General features: G+C 43.6%; 1 protein-coding gene across 6 annotated transcripts in view; it reads left to right on the top strand.

The window, feature by feature from the left end:
• VLDLR (very low density lipoprotein receptor) overlaps positions 1-24,039 on the top strand; it is a 33,940-nt gene extending 9,901 nt beyond the window's left edge. For 2 of the 6 annotated variants that reach the window (XM_029203569.1, XM_029203568.1), the window contains exons 3-20: positions 2,984-3,103; positions 7,511-7,633; positions 9,022-9,144; positions 10,807-11,178; positions 11,281-11,403; positions 11,494-11,616; positions 12,051-12,170; positions 12,275-12,400; positions 12,907-13,078; positions 13,850-14,068; positions 15,818-15,936; positions 16,547-16,686; positions 17,009-17,150; positions 17,998-18,144; positions 19,365-19,448; positions 19,836-19,916; positions 20,758-20,927; positions 21,819-22,469. In XM_029203569.1, the coding sequence (XP_029059402.1) occupies positions 2,984-3,103; positions 7,511-7,633; positions 9,022-9,144; positions 10,807-11,178; positions 11,281-11,403; positions 11,494-11,616; positions 12,051-12,170; positions 12,275-12,400; positions 12,907-13,078; positions 13,850-14,068; positions 15,818-15,936; positions 16,547-16,686; positions 17,009-17,150; positions 17,998-18,144; positions 19,365-19,448; positions 19,836-19,916; positions 20,758-20,927; positions 21,819-21,854 (2,540 nt within the window). In that variant the 3' untranslated portion in view covers positions 21,855-22,469. Of the gene's footprint in view, positions 1-2,983; positions 3,104-7,510; positions 7,634-9,021; positions 9,145-10,806; positions 11,179-11,280; positions 11,404-11,493; positions 11,617-12,050; positions 12,171-12,274; positions 12,401-12,906; positions 13,079-13,849; positions 14,069-15,817; positions 15,937-16,546; positions 16,687-17,008; positions 17,151-17,997; positions 18,145-19,364; positions 19,449-19,835; positions 19,917-20,757; positions 20,928-21,818 lie in introns of all 6 variants that reach the window. The other 4 variants (XM_029203571.1, XM_029203570.1, XM_029203573.1 and 1 more) reach the window with 4 other exon arrangements.
• The last annotated feature ends 938 nt before the right edge of the window (positions 24,040-24,977 follow it).

The following is a 24,977-nucleotide window of genomic DNA, read 5'->3' as shown; positions in this document are numbered from 1 at the left end:
ATTAAGACTATATCGAGACTCCAGTGATAAAAGGGGGAGGGTGAGAGGCAACCAGGTACTTCATACTTGGTTTCGCGGTATAAAAACTAGCGTGCGATGCTTCCTGACAGCCTCTACCCTCTACTTGTTCCCCCTTCTCGTGCCCAATAAAATATTTGTGGAGGGCTTCCCTGGTGGCGCAGTGGTTGAGAGTCTGCCTGCCGATGCAGGGGACGCGGGTTCGTGCCCCAGTCCGGGAAGATCCCATATGTCGCGGAGCGGCTGGGCCCGTGAGCCATGGCCGCTGAGCCTGCGCGTCCGGAGCCTGTGCTCCGCAACAGGGGAGGCCACAGCAGTGAGAGGCCCGTGTACGGCAAAAAAAAAAAAAAAAAAAAAAAAAAATTGTGGATTGAATGAATAGTATGAATTACAGGTAGGAAGAGGAGTTCCCTGGTGGCCTAGTGGTTAGGATTCCAGGCTTTCATTGCCATGGCCCGGGTTCAATCCCTGGTTGGGGAACATCCCTCAAGCCACGCAGCACGACCAAATAAATAAATAAATAAAAATGGTTAACATGGTAAATTTTAAGAAATGCCGGGGGTGGGGGGGCGCACAGGGTGGATTTCCTGGTGGTCCAATGGTTAGGACTCAGCACTTTCACTGCTGGAGCCTGGGTTCAGTCCCTGGTCAGGGAACTAAGATCCTGCAAGCCACGTGGTGTGGCCAAAAAGCTAATAATAATTATTAAAAAATAAAATAAAAAACGAACTACAGATAGGAAGTGCCATTGATTCATCCTGCTTTGTATCTGTGTCCTAGCTTAACTACACGCTTGTGGGCAGAGTGGTACATATAGTTTTTAGACGAGTACCTTTAGTACCTAAGTAACCACACACCCATATGGTAAACTAGGACCAAATTTTAATCTCGCGGGGAATGAGCCACAAAGTATAGAATGTTCCCAGACAGTAGGGAGTAGCTGATAGTACGGATGCCAACTAGAGCATTGTGTACATGACACAAGAGTTCCAGTCTGTGCTTGTCACTGTAGCATCTGTTCTTATACCCACATGCCACAGCTGCAGACGCTGAAAGGTACAGGAAGTCTCAAGGCTTTCTGCTGGGAAGACCTCCCCCTAAGGAATCTGCATGAACTATATGGCTCCACTGTTTTTCTCGAATATTTGCAGTGTATTTGCTGTAAGCAACCAGATCTTTGCCTTTTATCTCGAAGAAATTACATCCTCCAGAAGGATAGACCTGCTAATGATAGGAAACACCTGAATATCAGCTGTCCCATTCCAGGCAAAAAAAACTAAGTGTATTCATTCATGCCATTATATGTGAATTATATTCATACACTGAGCATAGGAAAACTGAGTTTCAGAAAAATAGAATCCAGGTCTGTGGCTCCCACCTTGCTTTGCTTTTCTCACATCACTAGGTTAAAAATGATCTCCCTTTGGGTGTGGAGAAAAGCGAACCCTCCTACACCGTTGGTGGGAATGTAAATTGGCACAGCCGCTATGGAGAACAGTATGGCGATTCCTTAAAAAACTAAAAATAGATCTACCATATGACCCAGCAATCCCACTCCTGGGCACATACCGGAGAAAACCATAATTCAAAAAGATACATGCACCCCAACGTTCACTGCAGCACTGTTTACAATAGCCAGGACATGGAAGCAACCTAAATGTCCATCGACAGAGGAATGGATAAAAAAGATGTGGTACATATATATATACAATGGAATATTACTCAGCCATAAAATGAATGAAATAATGTCATTTGCGGCGACATGGATGGACCTAGAGATGATCATACTGAGTGAAGTAAGCCAGACAAAGACAAATATCATATGATGTCACTTATATGTGGAACCTAAAAAAGTGATACAAGTGAACTTATTTACAAAACAGAAACAGACTCACAGACTTCAAAAATAAACTTATGGTTACCAAAGGGGAAAGGTGCAGGGGGGGAGGGATAAATTAGGAGTTAGGGATTAACATATACACACTACTAGGTATAAAATAGATAATCAACAAGGACCTACTGTATAGCACAGGGAACTCTACTCAATATCCTGTAATAACCTATGTGGGAAAAGAATCGGGAAAAGAATCTGAAAAAGAATGGAGATACATATATATGTATAGCTGTATCACTTTGCTGTACACCTGAAACTAACACACTGTAACTCAACTATAATATAAAATAAAAATTAAATTTAAAAAAATGATCTCCCTTCACCTCTTAACTGTACCTTCTTCATGCTTTTTATCTTATCTTGGAGTCATTTTGTAAACATGTCTTTTTCCAATTAGACCTCCAATTCCGAGATGAGGAAGCATGTATTAAATCTCACGCCTTTTCTAAATATCCTTTACTTTGCTCGTAATAGAAGCATCATTGACGAGTAACAGCATAGAATGTGGACAAGAAATGCCATTAAAAGATTAGGATTTGGCTGCATGATTATAATGACACAAATGAGTTAAAGGAATGGGAGAAATGAGTCCACAGGTGAATCCCCTGCCCTGCCACCTGCAGTCTCTGGGCAATCTACGTTCCTTCTATCTTGGTCTGGCTCCCTTGACCCAAGATTACTATTCCAGCCACCGTGCCCAGTTTTCAGGAACCAGAAAGGAATAAGATTAAGGAAACTGGATCCCCTGTGCCTTTGAGGATATTTCCCAGAAGTTGTATATACCATTTCTGCTTACATTCCATTAGCCGGAACTTAGTCCCATGGCTATGCCTCCTGCAAGAGAGGCTGGGGAATCTAGTCTTATCCAGATGGTGTGTGCCCAGCTGAGAACTCAGTTACTGTCAGTCACTGCCCCAAGGCCCATCCAGCTCTGGCCCCTACAGTGTTATGGCCTCTGAGTCTGCAGCTGTCCCTCCAAGAGGACTCCTATCCATGGGTTTCAGGTAACGAGCACCTCTAACTTAGCATCCTTGTGTCCCAGCTTAGCTAAGTGTTCCTTCCTGATTTTAGGAAGAAAAGCCAAATGTGAACCCTCCCAATTCCAGTGCACAAATGGCCGCTGTATTACGTTGCTGTGGAAATGCGATGGGGACGAAGACTGTGCTGATGGCAGTGACGAAAAGAACTGTGGTGAGTAAAGAGCTGGACAGTCTCACCTGCCACCTCACTAGGACGTACGCATTGTATTGAAAGATGATGATATTATATTATATCTTAGTGTCTACAAATGTATCGAGATTCTGAAAAATAGAATCCACTCCTAAGAACTGCTTTGAACTCGAGTCCAAAGATTCTATACTTCCTGGTCTGGAGGGATATGATTGTTTGATGTGAAGTTAGCGACTTGAGTATGGAATTTTGAAGATATAGTGGAGTTCTTTTCAAATGATAGACGCGGTTGATCTTAGATCAGACAAAATTTTGGTATAGGAAGCTAGAGGAAGGAAGGGGAGGACCAGAAATAGAGACAGAAAACTGCTTTGAACAGACTTTCTTTTTTTTTTTTTTTGCGGTACGCGGGCCTCTCACTGTTGTGGCCTCTCCCGTTGCGGAGCACAGGCTCCGGACGCGCAGGCTCAGTGGCCATGGCTCACGGGCCCAGCCGCTCCGCGGCATGTGGGATCTTCCCGGACCGGGGCACGAACCCGCGTCCCCTGCACCGGCAGGCGGACTCTCAACCACTGCGCCACCAGGGAAGCCCCAGACTTTTTTTTTTAATTCTCAAATGGTTCCGATCCCCAAAAAGCAAGCCGTGGACAGTAAGAAATTCCCTGCAGTTTCAGGAATTAATTAACTCCTGGTATAGAAACTATAAGCCTGCCCAGATCAAAGATCAGATAAGGATTCTTTTTTTAATTCCCTGTCTACAGAGATGCTGATTTTAAAGCACTAGGCAAGATGGAAGACATTCTCTCCCCCAAGAAAATAGGGATACGCCATCATACCCATTGATCAGCATCTATTAAAAGATCATTATGAGGGCTTCCCTGGTGGCGCAGTGGTTAAGAATCCGCCTGCCAATGCAGGGGACACGGGTTTGAGCCCTGGTCCGGGAAGATCCCACATGCCACGGAGCAACTAAGTCCGTGCGCCACAACTACTGAGGCTGCGCTCTAGAGCCCGCGAGCCACAACTACTGAAGCCTGAGCGCCTAGAGCCCGTGGTCCACAACGAGAGAAGCCACCGCAATGAGAAGCCCGCGCACCACCACGAAGAGTAGCTCCCGCTCACCGCAACTAGAGAAAGCCCGCACGCAGCAACAAAGACCCAACACAGCCAAAAATAAATAAATTTATAAAAAAAAAAAAAAAAGATTATGAGAAATGCCTGTCTTTGCAACCTATATAACCTCTCATTAAGCCAGGACAGCTGAGAACTACATGTCAAGATGGCATTTAGGTACCTTGAATACATGCTGAAGTTTGCTTTATGATCCCTTTGTTCTGTGTTGTAAAACTCTTGAAATAAGGTTGTTCATGAATGTCGGTGATAACATTGCCATTTGCCTTTTAAAAGACGTTACATAATAAGGTAGATAGCTAGTGGGAAGCAGCCGCATAGCACAGGGAGCATAGCACAGGGAGATCAGCTCGGTGCTTTGTGACCGCCTGGAGGGGTGGGATAGGGAGGGTGGGAGGGAGGGAGACGCAAGAGGGAAGAGCTATGGGAACATATGTATATATATAACTGATTCATTTTGTTGTAAAGCAGGAACTAACACACCATTGTAAAGCAATTATACTCCAATAAAGATGTAAAAAAAAAAATCAAAAAAATAAATAAATAAAAATAAAAGACGTTACATAAAGATGTCCACTATACAAACTAAAAATCCAGAAGAAAAATAGAAGCTAAATGTAGATTTCACCAACTGCCATCTTGTTATGCCCTTACCTCCTTCTTCATGCATCATTACTAAACTGCTATAGTATAAACATACTGGCAGACAGTCCTGTGCTTGAGCTCTCAGAGCAGCACCATGGATGTCTGCATGCCAATATGTAAATTAGCAGCTCATTTGGAAGCAGAGTAAACCCATGCTGCGATATCAGAAAAGAAGCTTATCTCCAGTCTCAGGACCAAGAATAGTTCTCCAATGTGACACATTTATATCATTTGCATCCTAACACTAAAATTTTTATCTATTCTACAAGATATCAAGTTCCATGCTCTTTCTGGGTTACCGGGGTGATATAATTCTCTCACTAATTTTCTCACTAAAGGACCTCACTCTTGTCCACTGTTCTCTTGGTGTGAGTAGCTATTCTTCTTCTGTGCTAAACTATATTTGGCAAAACCCATTTCTTTTTGTTTTTTTTTTTAAGAGAGTAATTATTCTCTCCATGGTGTGAAGTCTTACTTTACCGTTTGACTACCTCAGTAGAAACTAACCTGAGTCATTGTAGGGGTCATCGCTGGCTTTCCCTAAAACAGTCTCTGCATAAATCGATTCTAGCCACGTAACAGGAAGGTTTGGAAGAGGCAAGGAGGTAGATGTACCTACAATCAAGATCATGCAAAGTGGGAAAAAGTAAATATATTCTTGGCCAGAATTTGTCTCTGCCTCTCAGATATGAAGGTAGAGAAGGAAAGTGGGAGCTTTGCTCGGGGAAGCTCTGAATGCTTATTTTGAGATGTTCCTCCATGGAAGGGAAAAGCTACACAATTACTTAAAACTTCCAAAGCCAATTCCTGTTTTTCCTGTCCAACCTCTTGATGTTGAACTTGGTTACAATTTCAGCAGGGCCTTTTCTTTCAAGCATGTCAACTAGCATATTTAGTCAACTTCAGCTTGGATTCTGCAAGCCATGTTCCATCAGTCCTAGTAACTCACTCTTCTACAAGTGTTAGGCTGAACTGATACATCAGTGACTCGGATACCCCAAGAATGGAACTGGTAGTTCTCTTCCCCGGTGGCACATCTAAATTTCTATCCATCTCTCAAGGCCCAGTTCAAACAGCCTATCTTTACCCTCCCAGTCTGTGCTCAGAATGGAGAGAGAGGAACCCTAGCAATCTATCTGACCCTGTGTATCTTGTTCACTTTGTAGTATAACCAGTCTTTTCTATCCCTGTAACATCTTATACTTCTTAAATTCATGAGGTCTCTTTACAACCATTCCGTACTCTCTCTTTTGCAACTTCTGAAGAGTATCACAGGGTGAATTACAATAACTGACTCTGAGACCCTCTGGCACCTTCCTACATGCTCAGGAGAAGATGGGCCTTGGATATCACTTAAACTGTTAACACTGGCGTTTGAGTATTTCGGTGATTTTAGAAGCAGGTATGAATCTAGAAAGTAATATGGCCTTTCATGTTCCCTTGGCTACACAATTTTAGGAGGTAAATAATCCTTTTCAGATCATCATAATTGATCATCCCATCTTGAGTTCTAGAAATTGCCTGTAATCACTGTCTCCCCATTAACGATATCTGAGGCTAACCCAGAGCGGCTGTCTGGTTTACTACACTCTGAGCTCTGAGTGCTGTACCTGGCTTAAACCCCTGACCTGAGGTGGTCCCTTTCATCTTTTCAGCAAATTGTTGGCTTTTAGCTGATTTCCGATTACAGAATATTCGTTAGAGAAGAATGTTTTAAACTGGAAATTCAAGTAGAAAGTATAAGCCCATGGGCAAAGAAGAATATAATCTGAGGATGACCCTAGAATACCCGATGTGGCTCCTTGTCAAGCCCCTTCTTTCCCCCTCACTTCCTCGCAGGTAGGATGACCAAGCTGCCTGCTTTGCTTAGCACAGTCCTGGTCAACGCTTATCTTCCTGGGAAAATTAACACTGTCCCCCTTCTACTGAGATTGTGTCAAATTTGGACAACAGAGCGCATGGTCTCCCTAATTGAGGAGAAAAGGCTGCCCTAGTAAGAATTAGTAGCAGAACTGATACCTTGTCTTAGGCTATTTAAGTCTGGTAGTCAGTTACGGGTGCTGGCAGCTTCCATAGCAGGCTCAGTGACTTTTAGCTGGTTGATGTGAGCCCACCCTTCGGATGCTAAATACAACCTCTCTTATACTCAGGTTTGCGCTTTCTCTATTTCTTACCCAGTGGGTTCCTCTGCCCCAATAGACCTGTAGGGGTGACAGTATTCAGTACTGGAGCTGGGTCTTCTGCCTCTGCACTAAACCCATGTGTTGTGACGAGATGCCGCTAGAACAGTTATACTATGATCCAGTCGTTTGACTGTTAAACTTGAATGACTTGAAAGAAATGCGTGAAAAGAACAAAATTATTACTTAATCTCAACATTATCAAGCAGGCAAGAAGTTCATTATAAGGGATCCCTTCACCTCAGTGTCCTCTAAGTCTCTCAAATGATCACCTTCCTCCTCTGAGGAAAAAGAGGGAAAAAAAGAAATTTTTTTTTTCTAAGATTCTCCGGGATATTGGCAGTTGAGTGCTAACTGACTCAGATTTATTTTTTAGAGTAAAACACATCAAAATGCAGTTGTACCCCCAGTGGGAATGTAGGGCTCTTGGGTGAGTGACTTCAACTTTAACCCTGCAAATCAACTTTCGTAGTGAAGAAGACGTGTGCCGAGTCTGACTTTGTGTGCAACAATGGTCAGTGTGTTCCCAACCGATGGCAGTGTGATGGGGATCCCGACTGCGAAGATGGTTCTGATGAAAGCCCAGAGCAGTGCCGTGAGTGTGACTTGCTTTGGACTTGAACTTTTCCAAGCTGTTCCGTGTCTCATAGCTCTAAGTATTATATAATCTAAAACTTGATTAGTTTTCCTTGGCCTCCCTTAAAGTTAGGCCAGTTGACTCCGAGGTCAGTCAAATCATTAACAGCCAATCTTTAAAAACATAAAGAATGTTCTTCCTAGTCTAACAAGACTGACGTTCTCTTGGGTAGCTTCACTATTGAACATTTAAGACTGAAGCCAGAAGATTTCAAGAACTCCTTGACTAGGTGCATAGATTTCAAATGTTTGATGATAATGACTCAGAGTGGATGGCACTCTGGTCCTGGAAGCTAAGTCAAGATGTGAGGGTCCCCCCGTGGGCCAAGCGTAAGCTTTTAGATGCACAGCTTCTCACGTTGTGAAAAAAAATCTGTTACTGAAGGGGTAAGGTGACTAGAAATAGGATGATAGAGCAATTCTTAAGAAACATGTAACGTAAAGTTATTAAAGTAGGGAGCTTACAGCTTGTTCTTAAATAAGAGAAACTTCATAGGTATGCAAATACGTGTGTATCCTCAGGCTGATATTCAGGAAAAAGTCTATGAGATCATAGAGGAAGATGATTTGGGACAGTTAAATTAGAATCATTTGCATGTCCTGGTGAAGAAAGTCTCGGTGTTCCTTTTAAGGCAGTAGAGGCCTGTTAAAGCACTAAAAGTGGAAGTCTAACATGAACAAAGTTTAGGTCTGGAATCAAGCAGAAAGGAAGGGATGTGTGTTCATTTCAGTTTTCCAGGCAAGAAGTAAGGGAAGTTGTATGAGCATTGGCCAAGGGAGGTGAGTTACCATAGGTGAAGACAGGTTCCGTGAAGATTCAGCCCAAGTTTTAGTGGGGGATGACCCCATAAAGTCAAGAATTAGGGGGTGTCCCTACTTTGCAAGATGTCCGTGGAAAAGAGGTTGTGAAGGAGGCCTGTGAAGGAATCCAGGCAAAGGAAGGCTTCATAGGTGATAGAGCATCTGGCTTTTAATGAAGTTGGGATTAGGTTGCCAGTATCTGGGTCTGTCACTTGATACCCAGCAGATAAATAATGGTCAAGGAGCAGGCCAGCCAATGAACATAACCACGCCAAGTGAAACAAAAGCCAGGACTGCGCACACCGCGGAACCTTGACGGAGTAGCACGGTCAAGGCTCTCCGGTGGACTGCCAGGTAGCCTAGGTTGGCATGGCTTCCAAGGCATGGAGCTGTCGAAGGATCTGCCCAGGCTTCAGCTAGTAAGTCGAATTTCCCCCGTGTGCCCGGCCACTGAGTTACAGATGCCACCACTTCCAGACAGCACAGGAGCAGCAGCTTTGCACTCACGAGTTTGGAGGCTCTTTTGAGACTGTATATCATCAACAGATATGAGAACATGCCGCATAAGTGAAATCAGCTGTGGCGCCCGTTCCACTCAGTGTATCCCAGTGTCCTGGAGGTGTGATGGTGAAAATGATTGTGACAGTGGAGAAGATGAAGAAAACTGTGGTAAGAAGATCAGTGTTGAGTGGCTTATCCCAAAGACCCTTTTGCTCAAAGAAGGGTGGGCATGAAGGTGCAGTTGACTTGCCTTTTAATGACCTCACTCCCTGCTCTACTACTTGTCCTTCTTAAATGCCCTCAAACTCTGAGAGAAGTTCGCATGGTAACTGACCATTGCTTGCTTGGGTGTTTCTTCTAGGCAAATAGAAATAAGAAGGTAAGTCATCCGAGGCACTTCCATGTAGAAGTAGCTCAGTGAAGCCGCAATTTTGTGGACTCTTGTCTCAGCCAGGACAGTAACTCGTGGGCCTTCCTCACTTGGGCTCAATCAAGCTAGAAAGGGACTAGGGCCCCCGAACACATCCTAGGTCGAAAATTGGATCTGCTTAGTGGAATAAACTACTGGAGTCTCACACAAGCATTTCTCAGTCCCCAAACTAGTTTTTCTTTTAACCTTTCCAAAAGTTAAACTGGCACAGAAGTAGGAATTAACATCTTGCTGGCAGATACCCAAAGATAACTCTACCCAACCGGTGGTACCTTTGTCTCCTATCACACAGTTCCTGCCTGTAAAAGCTAACTCTGTTTCCTAGCCTTTCATGTTTCTGCTCTTGGAAAATATGTAATAAAATGCTCAATGTTAAAGGTGAGGCCCTGGGAAAATCTCTAGGTTAAACAAACATTGCATTGAATGTTCTTTCAAGCTACCGCCCTTTTTATAGGGCCTCCTGAGACTGACAAGCACAGGCCTCTTGATGCAGTAAGTGTACAATGAGCTGACGGTACTTGTAGTCGAAGCACCAGTCTTGCGCGTAGAAGTCACCTCCTGAGGTCATTACCACTGCACCTAGTCCAATGAGTTTTGGCATTTAATCCTAGAACTGAGCTTTATGGATTGGTAAGCTGTGGCGCTGCCACATGTTTCCCTCTGAAATCCAGACTTTGCTTCCCAAGAGAGTCGTGGTCTCCACCCCAATTACCACCAGTTATTGACCTTAATTAATTTGGCAGGAATTTGAGTCAAAGTACAAACTGGCTAGTCTGACTAGCTTATCGTTATTATTGCACCTGGCTGCTAGATTGCGGTTCTAGCCCCAGAAGTGACTTTCTAAAACTTGAAAGTATTGAAGACCTGTTATTCCTGATCCTGGTTGGAAGGACCAAAAGAGAAGGAACCGTGTATGGTGTTATAATACATGGGGGCTACTTTTTGGTGATGGTGTCATAATGCTTATTATGAGTGAATGTTTGCTTATATACCTGATGCGTGATAATCTCATCTCATGATATGTGGCCTGGCCTGATGAGCAGTATATCCATTTAAAGATAACTCATGTCTGCCTTCCCCAATGAAGTCTCTTGTGACAGTTTAAGTTATTAATCACTGTCCCTTTAAGATGCATCTCATCTCAAATTAACTCCTAGTCTTCAACTCTTCTCTGCGTCCTACATTTCTCTTCTTATTCAAATGTCCTAGCATCTCTTACATGGTAAGACTGTTTCCTAGTATTCTGGGAACTGCCTATTGATATAATCTGACTTTAGCTTTTAAGTTAGGCAAGAAAGCTTGGATTCATGATCCATGATCTGCATGTTAGATTTTGGGACAAGATGCTTGAAAGGACAGGTCCGGATGCATTTTCAGTGGGGCGTCCTCTCTCTCAATAGGCAATGTAACGTGCAGCCCTGATGAGTTCACTTGCTCCAGTGGCCGCTGCATCTCCAGGAATTTCGTGTGCAATGGCCAGGATGACTGTAGCGACGGCAGCGACGAGCTTGACTGCACCCCACCCACCTGCGGGGCCCACGAGTTCCAGTGCAGCACCTCCTCCTGCATCCCCATCAGCTGGGTGTGCGATGACGACGCAGACTGCTCGGACCAGTCGGATGAGTCCCTCGAGCAGTGCGGCCGCCAGCCAGTGATCCACACCAAGTGCCCAGCCAGCGAGATCCAGTGCGGCTCTGGCGAGTGCATCCACAAGAAGTGGCGATGTGACGGGGATCCTGATTGCAAGGATGGCAGCGACGAGGTCAACTGTCGTAAGTAGCTTTCCTGTCAGTGTGGCACGTTCGGTTCTCTCCCACGTGTCAACCAGGGACGCTTTGGCTGGCTTCATCCCCTGCCGCTCCCTCCCGCTGTAGCTTCCCGAACCTGCCAACCTGACCAGTTTGAGTGCGAGGATGGTAGCTGCATCCACAGAAGCAGGCAGTGCAACGGCATCCGAGACTGTGTCGACGGTTCTGATGAAGTCAACTGCAAAAATGGTAAAGGGTCCCTAGGTGTGGGGTGTTAGTCAAAGGACTGCTCTGACCAGACCCACGAATGGAATGTCTCTTCTGTGTTTCTCTTTGTAGTCAATCAGTGCTTGGGCCCCGGGAAATTCAAGTGCAGAAGCGGGGAATGCGTAGATATCAGTAAAGTGTGTAACCAGGAGCAGGACTGCAGGGACTGGAGTGATGAGCCCCTGAAAGAATGTCGTAAGTGAAGGGGTTGCTTGAGGACAGATTTGGGAAGGTTAATTAGACCCGGCAGAGCTAATGCGGTTTGGAGCCTGCCTAATGCCTGGGTAAACTACTTTGATGAACTAGGTTCAGTTGTTGGGCTTCAAAGTGCAATTTTATGACTTAGAAGTAGTGACAAAGTAGTTCCTAGTTTCACCCCCTTCAAGGTAACCAATCAGCAATAGAGAAACTTGACTAAATACTGCTTAACTAACTGGTAACATGCCAAGGAGATTGGGTTTACTCTTCCCCCAATACACGCTGAGATGCATATCTATAAGACGGATTATTAGATCTTAGAAAAATCATGGGCTTGACCAGACTATCTAGACAAACAGCCTGGATTTTAAATGTTAATAGGACAAATATCAATTTGAGTGTTGAGTTACTCTACTACCTTTTGATTTCAGATGTGAATGAATGCTTGGTTAATAATGGCGGATGCTCCCATATCTGCAAAGACCTAGTTATAGGCTACGAATGTGACTGTGCAGCTGGGTTTGAACTGATAGACAGGAAAACCTGTGGAGGTGAGTCGAAGAACAGAGCCCAAGCCCCGGGGGTGATGGGAAAGGTCTGTAGATCTCCGTAGGTTATCTAGGAACAGCAAGACTAACTCTAATTTCCCTCCTAGATATTGACGAATGCCAAAATCCGGGAATCTGCAGTCAAATTTGTATCAACTTAAAAGGCGGTTACAAGTGTGAATGTAGTCGTGGCTATCAAATGGATCTTGCCACTGGCGTGTGCAAGGCAGTAGGTAAATGGACTTGGACTGGTGTTGCTCTGGTACCTTTCTGAGTACGTGATTATGAAAGGTACAGCCAGTGACTACAACAGTCAAACGAAATATAAAATTTAAAAAGTACTTGAGAGCAATGGTACTGAACTCACGGTGCAATATCATAGGTTAAATAGCAAATTGTTGCCCCAGACTCCTGCCTTGGTCAGTTCCTTTTGCATATGGTACCTTGAATATCTACTTACTCTCTGCTTCCAGAACTCGAGTGCGATTCAAATAATTCAAATGCGTAACTTAACATCAGCCGCCCTCTTACTGAATGCTGTGACTCCAGGGCTGTCTTCTTAAACCGTAGGACGTGCTGAAGTGCTTGCAGGTCCCAGGGCATGGGCTTCAGCAAGAGTACTCCTGAGGTGTTCAGCAGTGCCCTCACTTTCTAAGTGCTCCTCTGTTGGGAGGAGGGGACTTGGAAGGATGTTGCCTTCTTACAGCGAAACTAAATTAACCTGACTCCTGTCTTGCAGGCAAAGAGCCAAGTCTGATCTTCACTAATAGACGAGACATCAGGAAGATTGGCTTGGAGAGGAAAGAATATATCCAACTAGTTGAACAGCTAAGAAACACTGTGGCTCTCGATGCTGACATTGCTGCTCAGAAACTATTCTGGGCTGATCTAAGCCAAAAGGCCATCTTCAGGTAACTTTCAGTTCTTGGTGTCTTCACCTAAGTCACTGTCACTGGCCTTTGGGAAGGTTTGGAGGAATTTCTCTTGTGTCTTGCTCCAATCTAGCATCTAACTAGTTGGGAATAATAATTCTAAACACTGATTCTTTATTAAATTACTGTCAGTTCCTCATTAGAAACTAACAATCGCCTATAAAATAAAAGATGGCTACAACTATGAGATTATAACAGACAACATCTTAATTTTTCCAATTTTCCCCCCTTTCTCTCCAGTTAGTTGAGAACTGTGCATAGTTGCCACAAATAGAAATGGTAGTGATAGCTTTTTCTTAACGGCAACTATAGAAACTCGGATGATGGTTACTGAAACAAATAGCTTCACTTAGAAGTGTGGTGTTCTTGCATGTAGAGTACAGAGCAACAACGAGATAACCTACAGTATTGTTTAGAATCAGTATAGCTTCACTTAGAAGTGTGGTGTTCTTGCATGTAGCGTACAGACCAACAATGAGATAACCTACAGTATTGTTTAGAATCAGTATAGCTTCACTTAGAAGTGTGGTGTTCTTGCATGTAGAGTACAGACCAACAACGAGATAACCTACAGTATTGTTTAGGATCAGTAAGCAAAATGGTTACATAATTTGAGTGGTGAGCTGAGCTATGGGGTTTGCTAGAGTTCTTTCCGAACAAAGTTGTTGACCATTTTGTGAGCAGAAAGTCCATTCTCCAGGCTCCGATGGTGTCAAACTCTTAAATTTCTTGTGACCTATTCTGTTTCAGTGCCTCAGTTGATGACAAGGTTGGTAGACATGTTAAAATGATCGACAATGTCTATAATCCTGCAGCCATTGCTGTTGATTGGGTGTACAAGACCATCTACTGGACTGATGCGGCTTCTAAGACTATTTCAGTAGCTACCCTAGATGGAACCAAGAGGAAGTTCCTGTTTAACTCTGACTTGCGAGAGCCTGCCTCCATAGCTGTGGACCCGTTGTCTGGGTTTGTATTCTGTGTTTTTCGTCACGTAGCCTTTCGGATGCTATCTGCATAGGTCAGGAGCTTTCCTCATGCCTAAAGCAGTACTTAAATCCCAAGACTTAGCAGCTCCCCACAACAAAGAATCATCCAGTCCAAGATGTCAGTGGTGCCACGGTTGAGCAACCCGGGAATGGCCTCATCTATACGACAGGCCCTCCCTGAGCAGATGACTGCTGGTTCACATTAGTGGAACAACATTTCTGATTTGAGGTACACCAAAAGCTGTATCTAAACCCTTATGCCCACCCAGCTTCTATGCAAGTGATTTTTTTTGATTGAAGTATAGTTGATTTACAGTGTTGTGTTAATTACTGCTGTACAGCAAAGTGATTCAGTTATACATATATACATTCTTTTTCGTATTCTTTTCCATTATGGTTTATCACGGGATATTGAATATAGCTCTCTATGCTATACAGTAGGACCTTGTTGTTTATCCATTCTATGTGTAATAGTTTGCATCTGATAACCCCAAACTCCCAATCTATCCTTCCCTCACCCCCGCTTCCCCTTGGCAACCGCAAGTCTGTTCTCTATGTCTGTGAGTCTGTTTCCCTTTCATAGATAAGTTTGTGTCGCTATGCAAATGATTTTTAATTTCTGTCTGAACACTTTATCAGGTCAGCTCTGGATGATCCAACCTAAGTAGTAGCATGAGTTGTAAGGATTTTGGTAACCACATTACCTCTAGGCTTTCATCTAAATGTGCAAGTTGTCTGAAAGTCCAGTGGAAATAAACAGACGTCTCTAGAAACATTTCACTGAGGACTTCCCCCAAACTGCCCCTAAATAATATAGAAAAGCAGCTGTTAGGAATTTGACTATAAAGAATATGTGGTACATATATACAATGGAATATTACTCAGCCATAAAAAGGAATGAAATAGTGACATTTGCAGAGAAGTGGATGGACCTAGAGACTGTCATACAGAGTGAAGCAAGCCAGAAAGAGAAAAACAAATATCATATAATATTGCTTATATGTGGAATCTAGAAAAATGGTACAGATGAACTATTTGCAAAGCAGAAATAGACACACAGATGTAGAGAACAAACATATGGATACCAAGGGGGGAAAAGGGAGGGGATGAACTGGGAGATTGGGATTGACATATATACACTACTATGTATAAAACAGATTACTAATGAGAACCTACTGTATAGCTCAGGGAACTCTACTCAGTGCTCTGTGGTGACCTAAATGGGAAGGAAATCCAAAAAAGAGGGGATGTATGTATACACATAGCTGACCCGCTTTGTGTTATAGCAGAAACTAACCCAACATTGTAAGGCAACTATACTCCAATAAAAATTAATAATTAAAAAAAAAAAGGAATTTGACTAAGGCTGTAGTAATCACAGTTGGCCCCCATGGAGCCTCACTAGGACACAGTCAGCCCGCCCCTACTGTAAAACTTAACAGATATTCATCTTTTACTCCACTGAAAGAATTGGCCTTTTATACAGGAAATATATAACCTGTGACTTTGGGCTGAAATTTAAATATCAGACTTATATAGTTTAATATAGTTAATAATGAGCCTGTAGATTCAGTGTTAACTTCTGTTTACCCAGAACATAATTTAGACCCTTAAGTGGCACAATTTGTACCCTAGAGTTTTCTGCTCACTCTTTGAAAATGTCTGTCTCAAGCTGCAGCTTTATTCCTTCTAAACCACCAAGGCTTATTTCTAATTTAATTCTTCCCAGCTTTGTTTACTGGTCAGACTGGGGTGAACCAGCTAAAATCGAAAAAGCCGGAATGAATGGATTTGACAGACGGGCGCTGGTGACAGCGGACATTCAGTGGCCTAACGGAATTACACTTGGTATGTATGTTCTTCCTTCCTCGACCACGATTCGACTGTCTGCAGCGTTTTAACTCATCTCCATAGTTAGTTCTGGACTACAGCAGACAGCTCTCATGGTGCCTTCTTTAGCAGGGACTTAGGATGAGAGGAACCGAACAGTACAAGTGGAACGGTGGACTTAACAGATGACATGCTCCATAATTACTAGCTTTTCTATCCATTTGGAGCTAACATGTGACACGCGTTAGGTGAATCTTGGGCCTTGTGAACTCTCATCCTACATACTCCTGGCCTAGGTGCCACAGCATTTCCTGAATTGCAGGCTCATAACGGTTTTCTTCTGGCTCCTAAGGGGAGAGCAACAAAATGCTCACCTCTTCTAATACTTCTATAACGTCACTAACACTTCTTAAGTCAGTTACTTTGACAATCTCAGGTACCCCTTGAGCCCCCCCAAATGAATGCGGGTACAGATTCTGCATGCTGCTTCACAAGGTTGGTGGGACCCTGTTAACAGCCCCTGCTGGAGAAGGAACCGTGAAAGTAGAGTATTGGATTCCTTAGCTATTTTAAATGGAAGCAGGGCAGTACTGACTTCTTATACAGTGACCATTCTTCTCCTACCCAGACCTCATAAAGGGCCGCCTCTATTGGCTGGATTCCAAATTGCACATGTTATCCAGTGTGGACTTGAACGGCCAAGATCGCAGGGTGGTCCTAAAGTCTCTGGAATTCCTAGCTCATCCCCTCGCGCTCACAATATTTGAGGTAAGACGTGTGTCTCACATCTAAGTGTATACCTCTGAGTTACTGTAGCACCTTGGGGAGAAGGAACCGGGGAAGGAGGGAAGGACAGAGGGGCATGACTTGAGAAACTGCATTCACCTAAAACCTGGGACAAATGATGTACTGATTCCTCATAGCATTTTAAGAAACCTGAACCCATGCTTCTCTCAGAGTTTTACATCCGATGTCCCAGACCAGCTTTAAATAAACTTGGTCCATTAAATTGCCAGTAAATAATAATGACCTTAGATACTGACTCGTGTTAATCCTACACGTACATACTAAAATGGGGGTTCTGTTTTAGGATCGTGTCTACTGGATAGATGGGGAAAATGAAGCCGTCTACGGCGCCAATAAATTCACTGGATCGGAGCTGGCCACTCTAGTTAACAACCTTAACGATGCCCAAGACATCATCGTCTATCATGCACTTGTACAGCCATCAGGTACTGTGGGGAAGCAGAGCCCCTCGTGGCTACTTTCAGGGTAGCAGCATGACACAGTGCCCCTGGGTATCTGTAGCTCCCTAGCAACCCAGCTTGCTCTACAATGGAACTTTCCCCTCCTGGACCCTCCCTCAAACCTGGTGCTCGGTTTATTTTATTCTGACTTCCAAGTCAAAGAGCTTGAGAACTTCATCTCTTAGCTGCCTTCCCAACCATCAGTGTTCTGTCTTTTATTTCAGTCCCTTCCATATCTCCTTGGCATTCATTCCTTCTTGCTAGGACTGTTGCACTAGCCTCCAAAGTCGCTTTTATGCCACAGCCTTTTCCTCCCTCCCCACTATGGCACGTCGTATATGGAATTGTGTGCTTTCTCAAACACTATGGTCTCCTGCTCAGAATACTTGACTGGTTCTACCCAAATGAAACCCTTAAACCTCCCCATAGCTGGGTTCCTTCTGTGTTGTGGGAGTGAGGCAAAGCCGCAGAGCATGCTTCTCTCCTTCCTCTGAGCCTCAGACTAGCCAGTTTGTAAGCTTTGGACCAATAGTGAGGCCAGGTCCGGTCACCCATCTCCTTTCCCCACCTCTTCCCTCACCACCCATCTGTTTACGGCATAACTCTTGTCCTACTTCCAAGAAGTTTCTGTGGCACTTTGCTGTCCTTAGAGCATGCTGCCTGTACCCTTACATTTATCCTTCACTGGTATTGGTTTAACTTTAGGGTTTGACAGAGTATACGAGTTTAGGCTCCTCGGAGACAAGGAGTCACGTCTTCAGCATCTAGAACCAAAGTTTATGTACAGCAGGCACTGGAAGACCCATTTTAAAGGACTTTTCTTTCTGAACAGGTAAAAACTGGTGCAAAGAAGACATGGAGAATGGAGGATGTGAATACCTCTGCCTGCCAGCCCCACAGATTAATGACCACTCTCCAAAATATACCTGTTCCTGTCCCAATGGCTACAGTCTAGAGGACAATGGCCGAGAATGCCAAAGTAAGGCTTTTTACTTTTCAAACACAAGCAGGACATACAACAGGCATTAGACTAAAACACTAGCTACAGAAACTAGCCTGGATTTTAAGAATTCTGTTTTAACTCACTCTTGGAATAGATTGGAGAACATATCTGCTACTGTTGCATGCCAGGAGTTCACATCACTACTTCAGGACTAACTCATTTCAACATTAGATGAGTCTACAGGTGACTATGCTGATTTATACCAATTACAGCACTGAGCCAGCCAACTTGCAGATAATTAAACAAAGTCTTAACATTTTCCTCCAAAGAGAGAGGCCTGAAATTAGTCTTAAAAAAGGCCTTGGGGGACTTCCCTGGTGGTTCAGTGGTTAAGAATCCGCCTGCCAATGCAGGGGTCATGGGTTCGATCCCTGGTCCGGGAAGATCCCACATGCCACAGAGCAACTAAGCCTGTGTGCCACAACTACTGAGCCTGGGCTCTAGAGCCCACGAGCCACAAGTACTGAGCCCACATGCCACAACTACTGAAGCCTGCACACCTAGAGCCCGTGCTCCGCAATAAGAGAAGCCACCGCAGTAAGAAGCCCGCACACTGCAATGAAGAGTGGCCCCCACTCACCGCAACTAGAGAGCAGGAAGACCCATCGCAGCCAAAAAAAAAAAAAAAAGGCCGTAGTTACAGGAAACCTTCTGGCCCCCGTGGGTGACATTATCTTAAACTCCTACTTAAACGAAACGTGCATTTTAGTCTCCTGTTCTTAGCTTTTGATTAACCGGCAAATTAAACCCGCGGGTTGTGAGCGAGGATCTCATATTGTGAGGTTTTTATTAGCGTGATACTGAGTCCCTACGGGGACTAGCTCTGTTTACTGAGAAAGCAGTTATCAGACAATTAGGCAGGAAGACTGGTATGCCTGGTGGTCTGGTTTTGAGAGCATTTCTTGCAGCTTCCAGGAGCCTGGGACTTTGCTTAGAGGGGTCCTTAAGTGAGGCCGTCGGTCCTTTTGAATTGTCTAATTCCAGATGCTTGCGATTCTGCCCGAAGACCCCAGTGTCTCTCTGGTTTTGCTGCTGTTTCCCTTGGTTATGGCACACCCACCCTGCAGCTTGGTTTGGCAGTGGTTTGTCAATTTCCCGCAGCGTTCAAATAACCCATCGCATGGCTTGTCTGGGCTAAACGGCTATAGCCACTCTGGAACCTTGGCATTGACCTGGTTCTTGGTTTTATAATTCAGGTACTGCAACTACTGTGACTTACAGTGAGACAAAAGATACCAACACGACAGAAATGTCACCAACTAGTGGACTAGCTCCTGGAGGTATTGGGTTCCGTTCTGCAAACTGTTCATCTCAGCTAACAGCCACACTCTTTGTACCTACCTGTTCCTTAAATCATTAATGCAGCCTTTAACTACTTGTTCTGCCCCTAATTGGCAACCTATATTTAAACTCCAAAGACTTAGAACCTGCAACCCTTAGCCTGACCTGACTCATTAAGATTTCTCTGGGACAGCTGTTAGTGAAACGGCTATTATAGCATGAGACTCACAAATACTTCTAGACTGGTTATTCTTGGTACACGACTGTAATAGATATTGAACATCAGTGATGGATGCAAAAGGGCATGAGGCTCTCTCTACCAGGTGGTTGAATTTCTAAGTCTGAATTCAGATCCTTCTAAACTGATTCCTTTTATTCCCCTGTAGAGATCAATGTGACCACAGCAGTATCGGAGGTCAGTGTTCCCCCAAAAGGGACTTCTGCTGCCTGGGCCATCCTTCCCCTCTGTAAGTAGATTCCCCACATATCTGGATCCAAGGAACTTCTTAAATACCCGATGGGTATTTCTAGTTCATCTAGAGATGCCCTTCCCATGGCCCCTTGTACTGTCATAGCACTCGTGACACTGAATTACCCTTGCTCCCCTCACCAGCCCGGCACACTGATTTCAGAGTCCACAGCCTTCTGTACAGTGGTATCCTTAGCACAGCGACCGGCAGTGATGAATGGTGCTTACTGCTTTCTACTTCAGAGCTGTTCGTCTGGCTTTATCCCCTTTCATAATAAGTCCTTTCCAGTGAAGAGCACTGTTCTGTTCCCCTTCGAAATATGTATAACACTTCATACAGAGGAGCTACACAAATGCTAAAATGATTTCTTGAGGAGTTATAGAACTTGTAGAGGGTAAATTAAAAACAGTTAAGAATTTTCAGACGCTCTAAAGCTATTCTAGGGCGTGTGAATTCTAAAGCACTATGCCAAATGGCCTCTTTATCCTAAATGATGGGATTCCAAGCTTGGCTAACAAACCAGGAGGACCACTTGAAGAGCCCTCCAGAAGCTTCCGCAGTTCGAATTCAGCCAGCCTGGGGAGGGGCCCAGGACTCCACATTTGCCCGGATGGATGTGCTGAGCTGAGCACCAGAGTCTATAGAATAACACAACCTCTGGTCTGAACTTGTTTTAAGCTCCCAGCCCATTTATAGTCTAACTTCTAGTCATCCCAGATCCCTAAAACGTGAAGCTTTTACTAATTAAAAGCTCGGATTATCATGGATTCTTTAGCATGATCTTTTTCGTATGTTTTGAAACTAGACCTTGTTTAGTCACCTTCTAACTTTTTTTCAGTGCTCTTAGCAATGGCAGCAGTAGGTGGCTACCTGATGTGGCGGAACTGGCAACACAAGAACATGAAAAGCATGAACTTTGACAATCCTGTGTACTTGAAGACCACTGAAGAGGACCTGTCAATAGACATTGGTAGACACAGTGCTTCTGTCGGACACACGTACCCAGCAGTAAGTCAGCTTTGTGTCTTTATGTACCATGACTCACAGTAGGACTTTTTGGAAAGGAGACCACAACTCAAGCTATGGCTGCCTGGGCTAGAAAGAGCCATTAGAATCATGGAGCCACCAAATACTTCATCTACTACCTGGAGATTAGACAGTCTAGGCTGTTAGAACTTAAGTCAGTCAGTTGACAAGTATCTGCCCCAAACAGAATGACAAGTCAATTAAGGACATCACTATACAATTTGAGATATTTTGGGTTATAGAAACTACATGTAAACATTAGCATGTATCTAGGAGCCAAGTATCTCCTTTCTGAACTGTTCCATCAGTTGCCTGCTGGATACTTAAAAGTAAATTAGCATATCATAGATAGGGGGGTTGACTTAAAGTCAGTGTATTGAGGAAGATTCATTTAGCCAAAATGACCAGATACCTGAAAACGACCTCTTACACCTCGTGGAGCTAGCTTCCCTTTCAACAGTAGAGTCAGTCACTTGTTCTTCAGTTGAAACTCACGTGGAGTATATGGCCTTCACTTACAGAACTCTGAACAGAACAAGTGCTGAGCACTCCCTCAAGCTCTGGTGAAACAAGAGTGTGGTCAGTTCACGGCACACGTGTGTCTTTTCACATTTTTCTCCAGGTTCTAAAATCATTAAGTAGAACAGGCAGAATTAGTCACACTGTTTTCTCTCTCTGCCAATTAGCTAGAGTTGAATTCAAGTTAAAATGCATTAGTGATGCAACTCGATACTGTCTGGGATCTGGCTTCCCTTCTGTGCACCTTTGGTCTCTGGATGACCAACGCAAAAGCAAGGTTCATTTTAGAGACTGAAGTTGCTACCGCCAGTGAGGGAATCACCAGACACATTCCGTGCTTTTTCTCTTCCACAGATATCCGTTGTAAGCACAGACGATGATCTAGCTTGACTTCTGAGACAAGTTGTGACCTCTGAGGTCTAAACCAGTAATAACCCACTTCGGAATGGTAACCGAGCCAGCAGCTGAAGCCTCTTTCTTCCTCCAGTTGGGAAGAACATCGAAATATCTTTGCGTGGATCAAGCTTGTATACTTAACCATTTTTATATTACTTGTGTAAATATTCCTGTCCACATTCTACTTCAGCTTTGGATGTGGTTACCAAAAGTATCTGTAACCCTTGAATTTCTAGACAGTATTGCCACCTCTGGCCAAATATGCACTTTCCCTAGAAAGCCATATTCCAGCAATGAAACCTGTGCTATAGAGTATACCACCTGTACATACGTTGTATAGGCCATCTGTAAATATCCCAGAGAACAATCACTATTCTTAAGCACTTTGAAAATATTTCTATGTAAATTACTGTAAACTTTTTCAATGGTTGGGACAATGGCAATAGGATAAAACGGGTTACTAAGATGAAATCGCCAAAAAATTTGTAAACTAATTTTGTACGTATGAATGAAATCTTTGACCTCAGTGGAGGTTTGGGAAGACTAAGTATTCAAACTACTGTACATTTTTTTTTCCAAGTGCTAAAAATATTAAACCAAGCAGCTTAACCATGGTTTGTGCCTATTCCTCTAGGATGAACGTCTATAAACAAGCTGAGTATCAGGTATTCTAACTAAATATTTGAGCTATAGATCTTGATATTGTATTATATAAGGGAGCCTACAATTTGACTTGTTTCTCTTACAATCAAGTGCTAAAAGGATGAGGTACCACTTGATACTTGCCTCCCCAAATATTTATTTTGTAAAAGAAGCTAGCTTAACCTGCACCTGGAATTCTTCTTCTTTGAGGAAAGTTCCTATTCTCATTCATTTGTTGCCTGATCCAGAAACATGTGCCAAGATTTCTGTCAATTCTGCTTCTCTGTACTTAAGTCTCTGTTTTACATGTCCTATCATTATATAGTGTTCAAGGGCAAGTGCCTTGCAAAGCATGGGTAAGGACTTCCTCCTTTTACACGCCTAGACAGTCAACCCTGAGGAGAGCTAGGGAGGTAACAAGCAGAAATGCCATTCCTGAACAGTCTAAAGCAGTGGTTCTCAGTGGACTTAAGGTTAGCATCTGCATCACCTGGGAACTTGTTAAACATGCACATTCTCAGGCCCCACCCCAGACCTGCTGAATCAGAAACTCTGAGGGTAAGGTCCAGGGATATGTGTTTTCAGAAGCCCTTCAGGTGATTCTGATGTGAACTAAAATTTGAAAACCACTGTTCTAAAGTGACTTCGTGGAGAATCTGTAAGGTGATCTAATTTGTCAGGCTGGCTGGCATAGGATGGACTCCTTCTGTGGACGATTTTTGAAACGTGTAATATGAAGAGTAGATAAGAACTTTGGGTAGAAGAAAAAGTAGCACAGAGCTTGCATAAATTTTTCATCAGATTGGCCATTTCTTTCTCTAAAGCCACAGGAAGCCAACAAGCAAGGGAAGATACAACGCTTTAACCCTGGGAAGATGCTCTAGGTGAGAGTCCACTGCAGAAGGTGCAGCAGTCTTCATGAATTGAATGATCAGCGCAGTAGCCAAAGCATGAAGAGAAGATGTTTTGAGTAGCTAAATGGATCAGTGGATGAGTCAGAGCACACCTTCATATGGAATATAAATAAGACAGTGGACATGTGGCTTGTGGCTCAGGCAAAGAGATCAATAATCCTGGATGAAGAAGGTGCTTCTGTCATCTTGTTTAATAGATACGCTCTTGAGATTTTGGTCAAATGGATGAAAGTGAAAGAAAGAATAGGCGTGAACCTTTTTTCTGGGAGATGAGGAGGTCAAACATGTAGAGCAAAGGGACGTAGTTGTGAAGGTAGGACTTTTCTGGCCACCTGTTACTTCATCTTCAGGTAGTCATAACACTAAACAGGATGTGGCCTGCTGATGTCAGGTGTCTGGAGTGCCTATTTGATAAGTAGGTGAGCATTCATCTTATGTAAACTCTAAAGGCCATTTGGTTGATTGGGACTTTGACCCTGCTCTGGTACAAAACCCACTGATTGGTTTATTCATTTGGAGCAATACAGAATTCCCTCCTAGGAAGCTTAAAGACACCAGTGTCCTCCGCCATTACAAGGATTATACAGTATTAATCAACTCTTAACACCCAAAGTCATAGTTGCTAAGAAGAAAATCAAGCGGATCCTCCATCATCTCTTGGATTCCAGTCCCAAGTGTGTTCCTCCAGGTTCTAGGTCCCAATTTCCAACCTTCCAAGAGTCTAAAGCATCTCATTCTTTTAGCCAAGGACAGAAACGCTAACTTAAAAGGTACAAACTCACCTGAAGAAATGACGTAACTAGATATTTCTATGGAAATTAGAATAGTTACATTGCTAGCCAGTGATAGATGAATAAACAGGTTTGTGGCCTCTGGTAAGGAAATCCAGTCAAGTCTTTGAGTCCAAATTTTTAAATGGCCTTTACAAGCTATCTACTTGGCAAGAAACAGTCCCAGTTGATCAACCAGCTCTCTTAAAACATTCTTATAGCTATTTTAAAGCCTTGGTATCATTTCCGAACCTATGGTGTTCAATTCTTGATGAACACAAGGCAAAAAGATGGAGACTTCGACTTCGACACCTGCTTCTCTGTTCCTTATATCTTTGGAAGTCTGATAGCCCTTCTCAAAAAATGAGAAGACAGGCTTTCAATAGCAAAACTATAGGGCATTTAAAGGACTAACTCTTCAGTTAACACTTAGAAACGGGAGACCTAAATAGAAGTTGTTTTTTTTTAAACCTCTTTATTGGAGTATAATTGCTTTATAATGGTGTGTTAGTTTCTGCTGTATATCAAAGTGAATCAGCTATACACATACATATATCCCCACATCCCCTCCCTCTTGCGTCTCCCTCCCACAGAAGTTTGCCTTTTAAGTATCCTCACACCCAACCAGAAGATTCTGATGGGGTGTACTCCCGTGTCGTGCAGCCCAACGAGTAATTTCCTAGAGTTCTTACCTTGGGAAGCAGTTTATTATTTTGAACCCAGTAGAAGCTTGACTCCTTGCTTTAATGCTGGGGAAACTTTCAAAAAGCATCTACACTTTTGCTGCGACA

The sequence above is a fragment of the Monodon monoceros genome, unplaced genomic scaffold (assembly GCF_005190385.1).
Source record: "Monodon monoceros isolate NGI ecotype Baffin Bay Population unplaced genomic scaffold, NGI_Narwhal_1 Super_Scaffold_5, whole genome shotgun sequence".
NCBI classification, from domain to species: Eukaryota; Metazoa; Chordata; class Mammalia; order Artiodactyla; family Monodontidae; genus Monodon; species Monodon monoceros.
The sequence above is the reverse complement of the archived record's forward strand: the minus strand, read 5'-3'. Positions and strand labels throughout refer to the sequence as shown.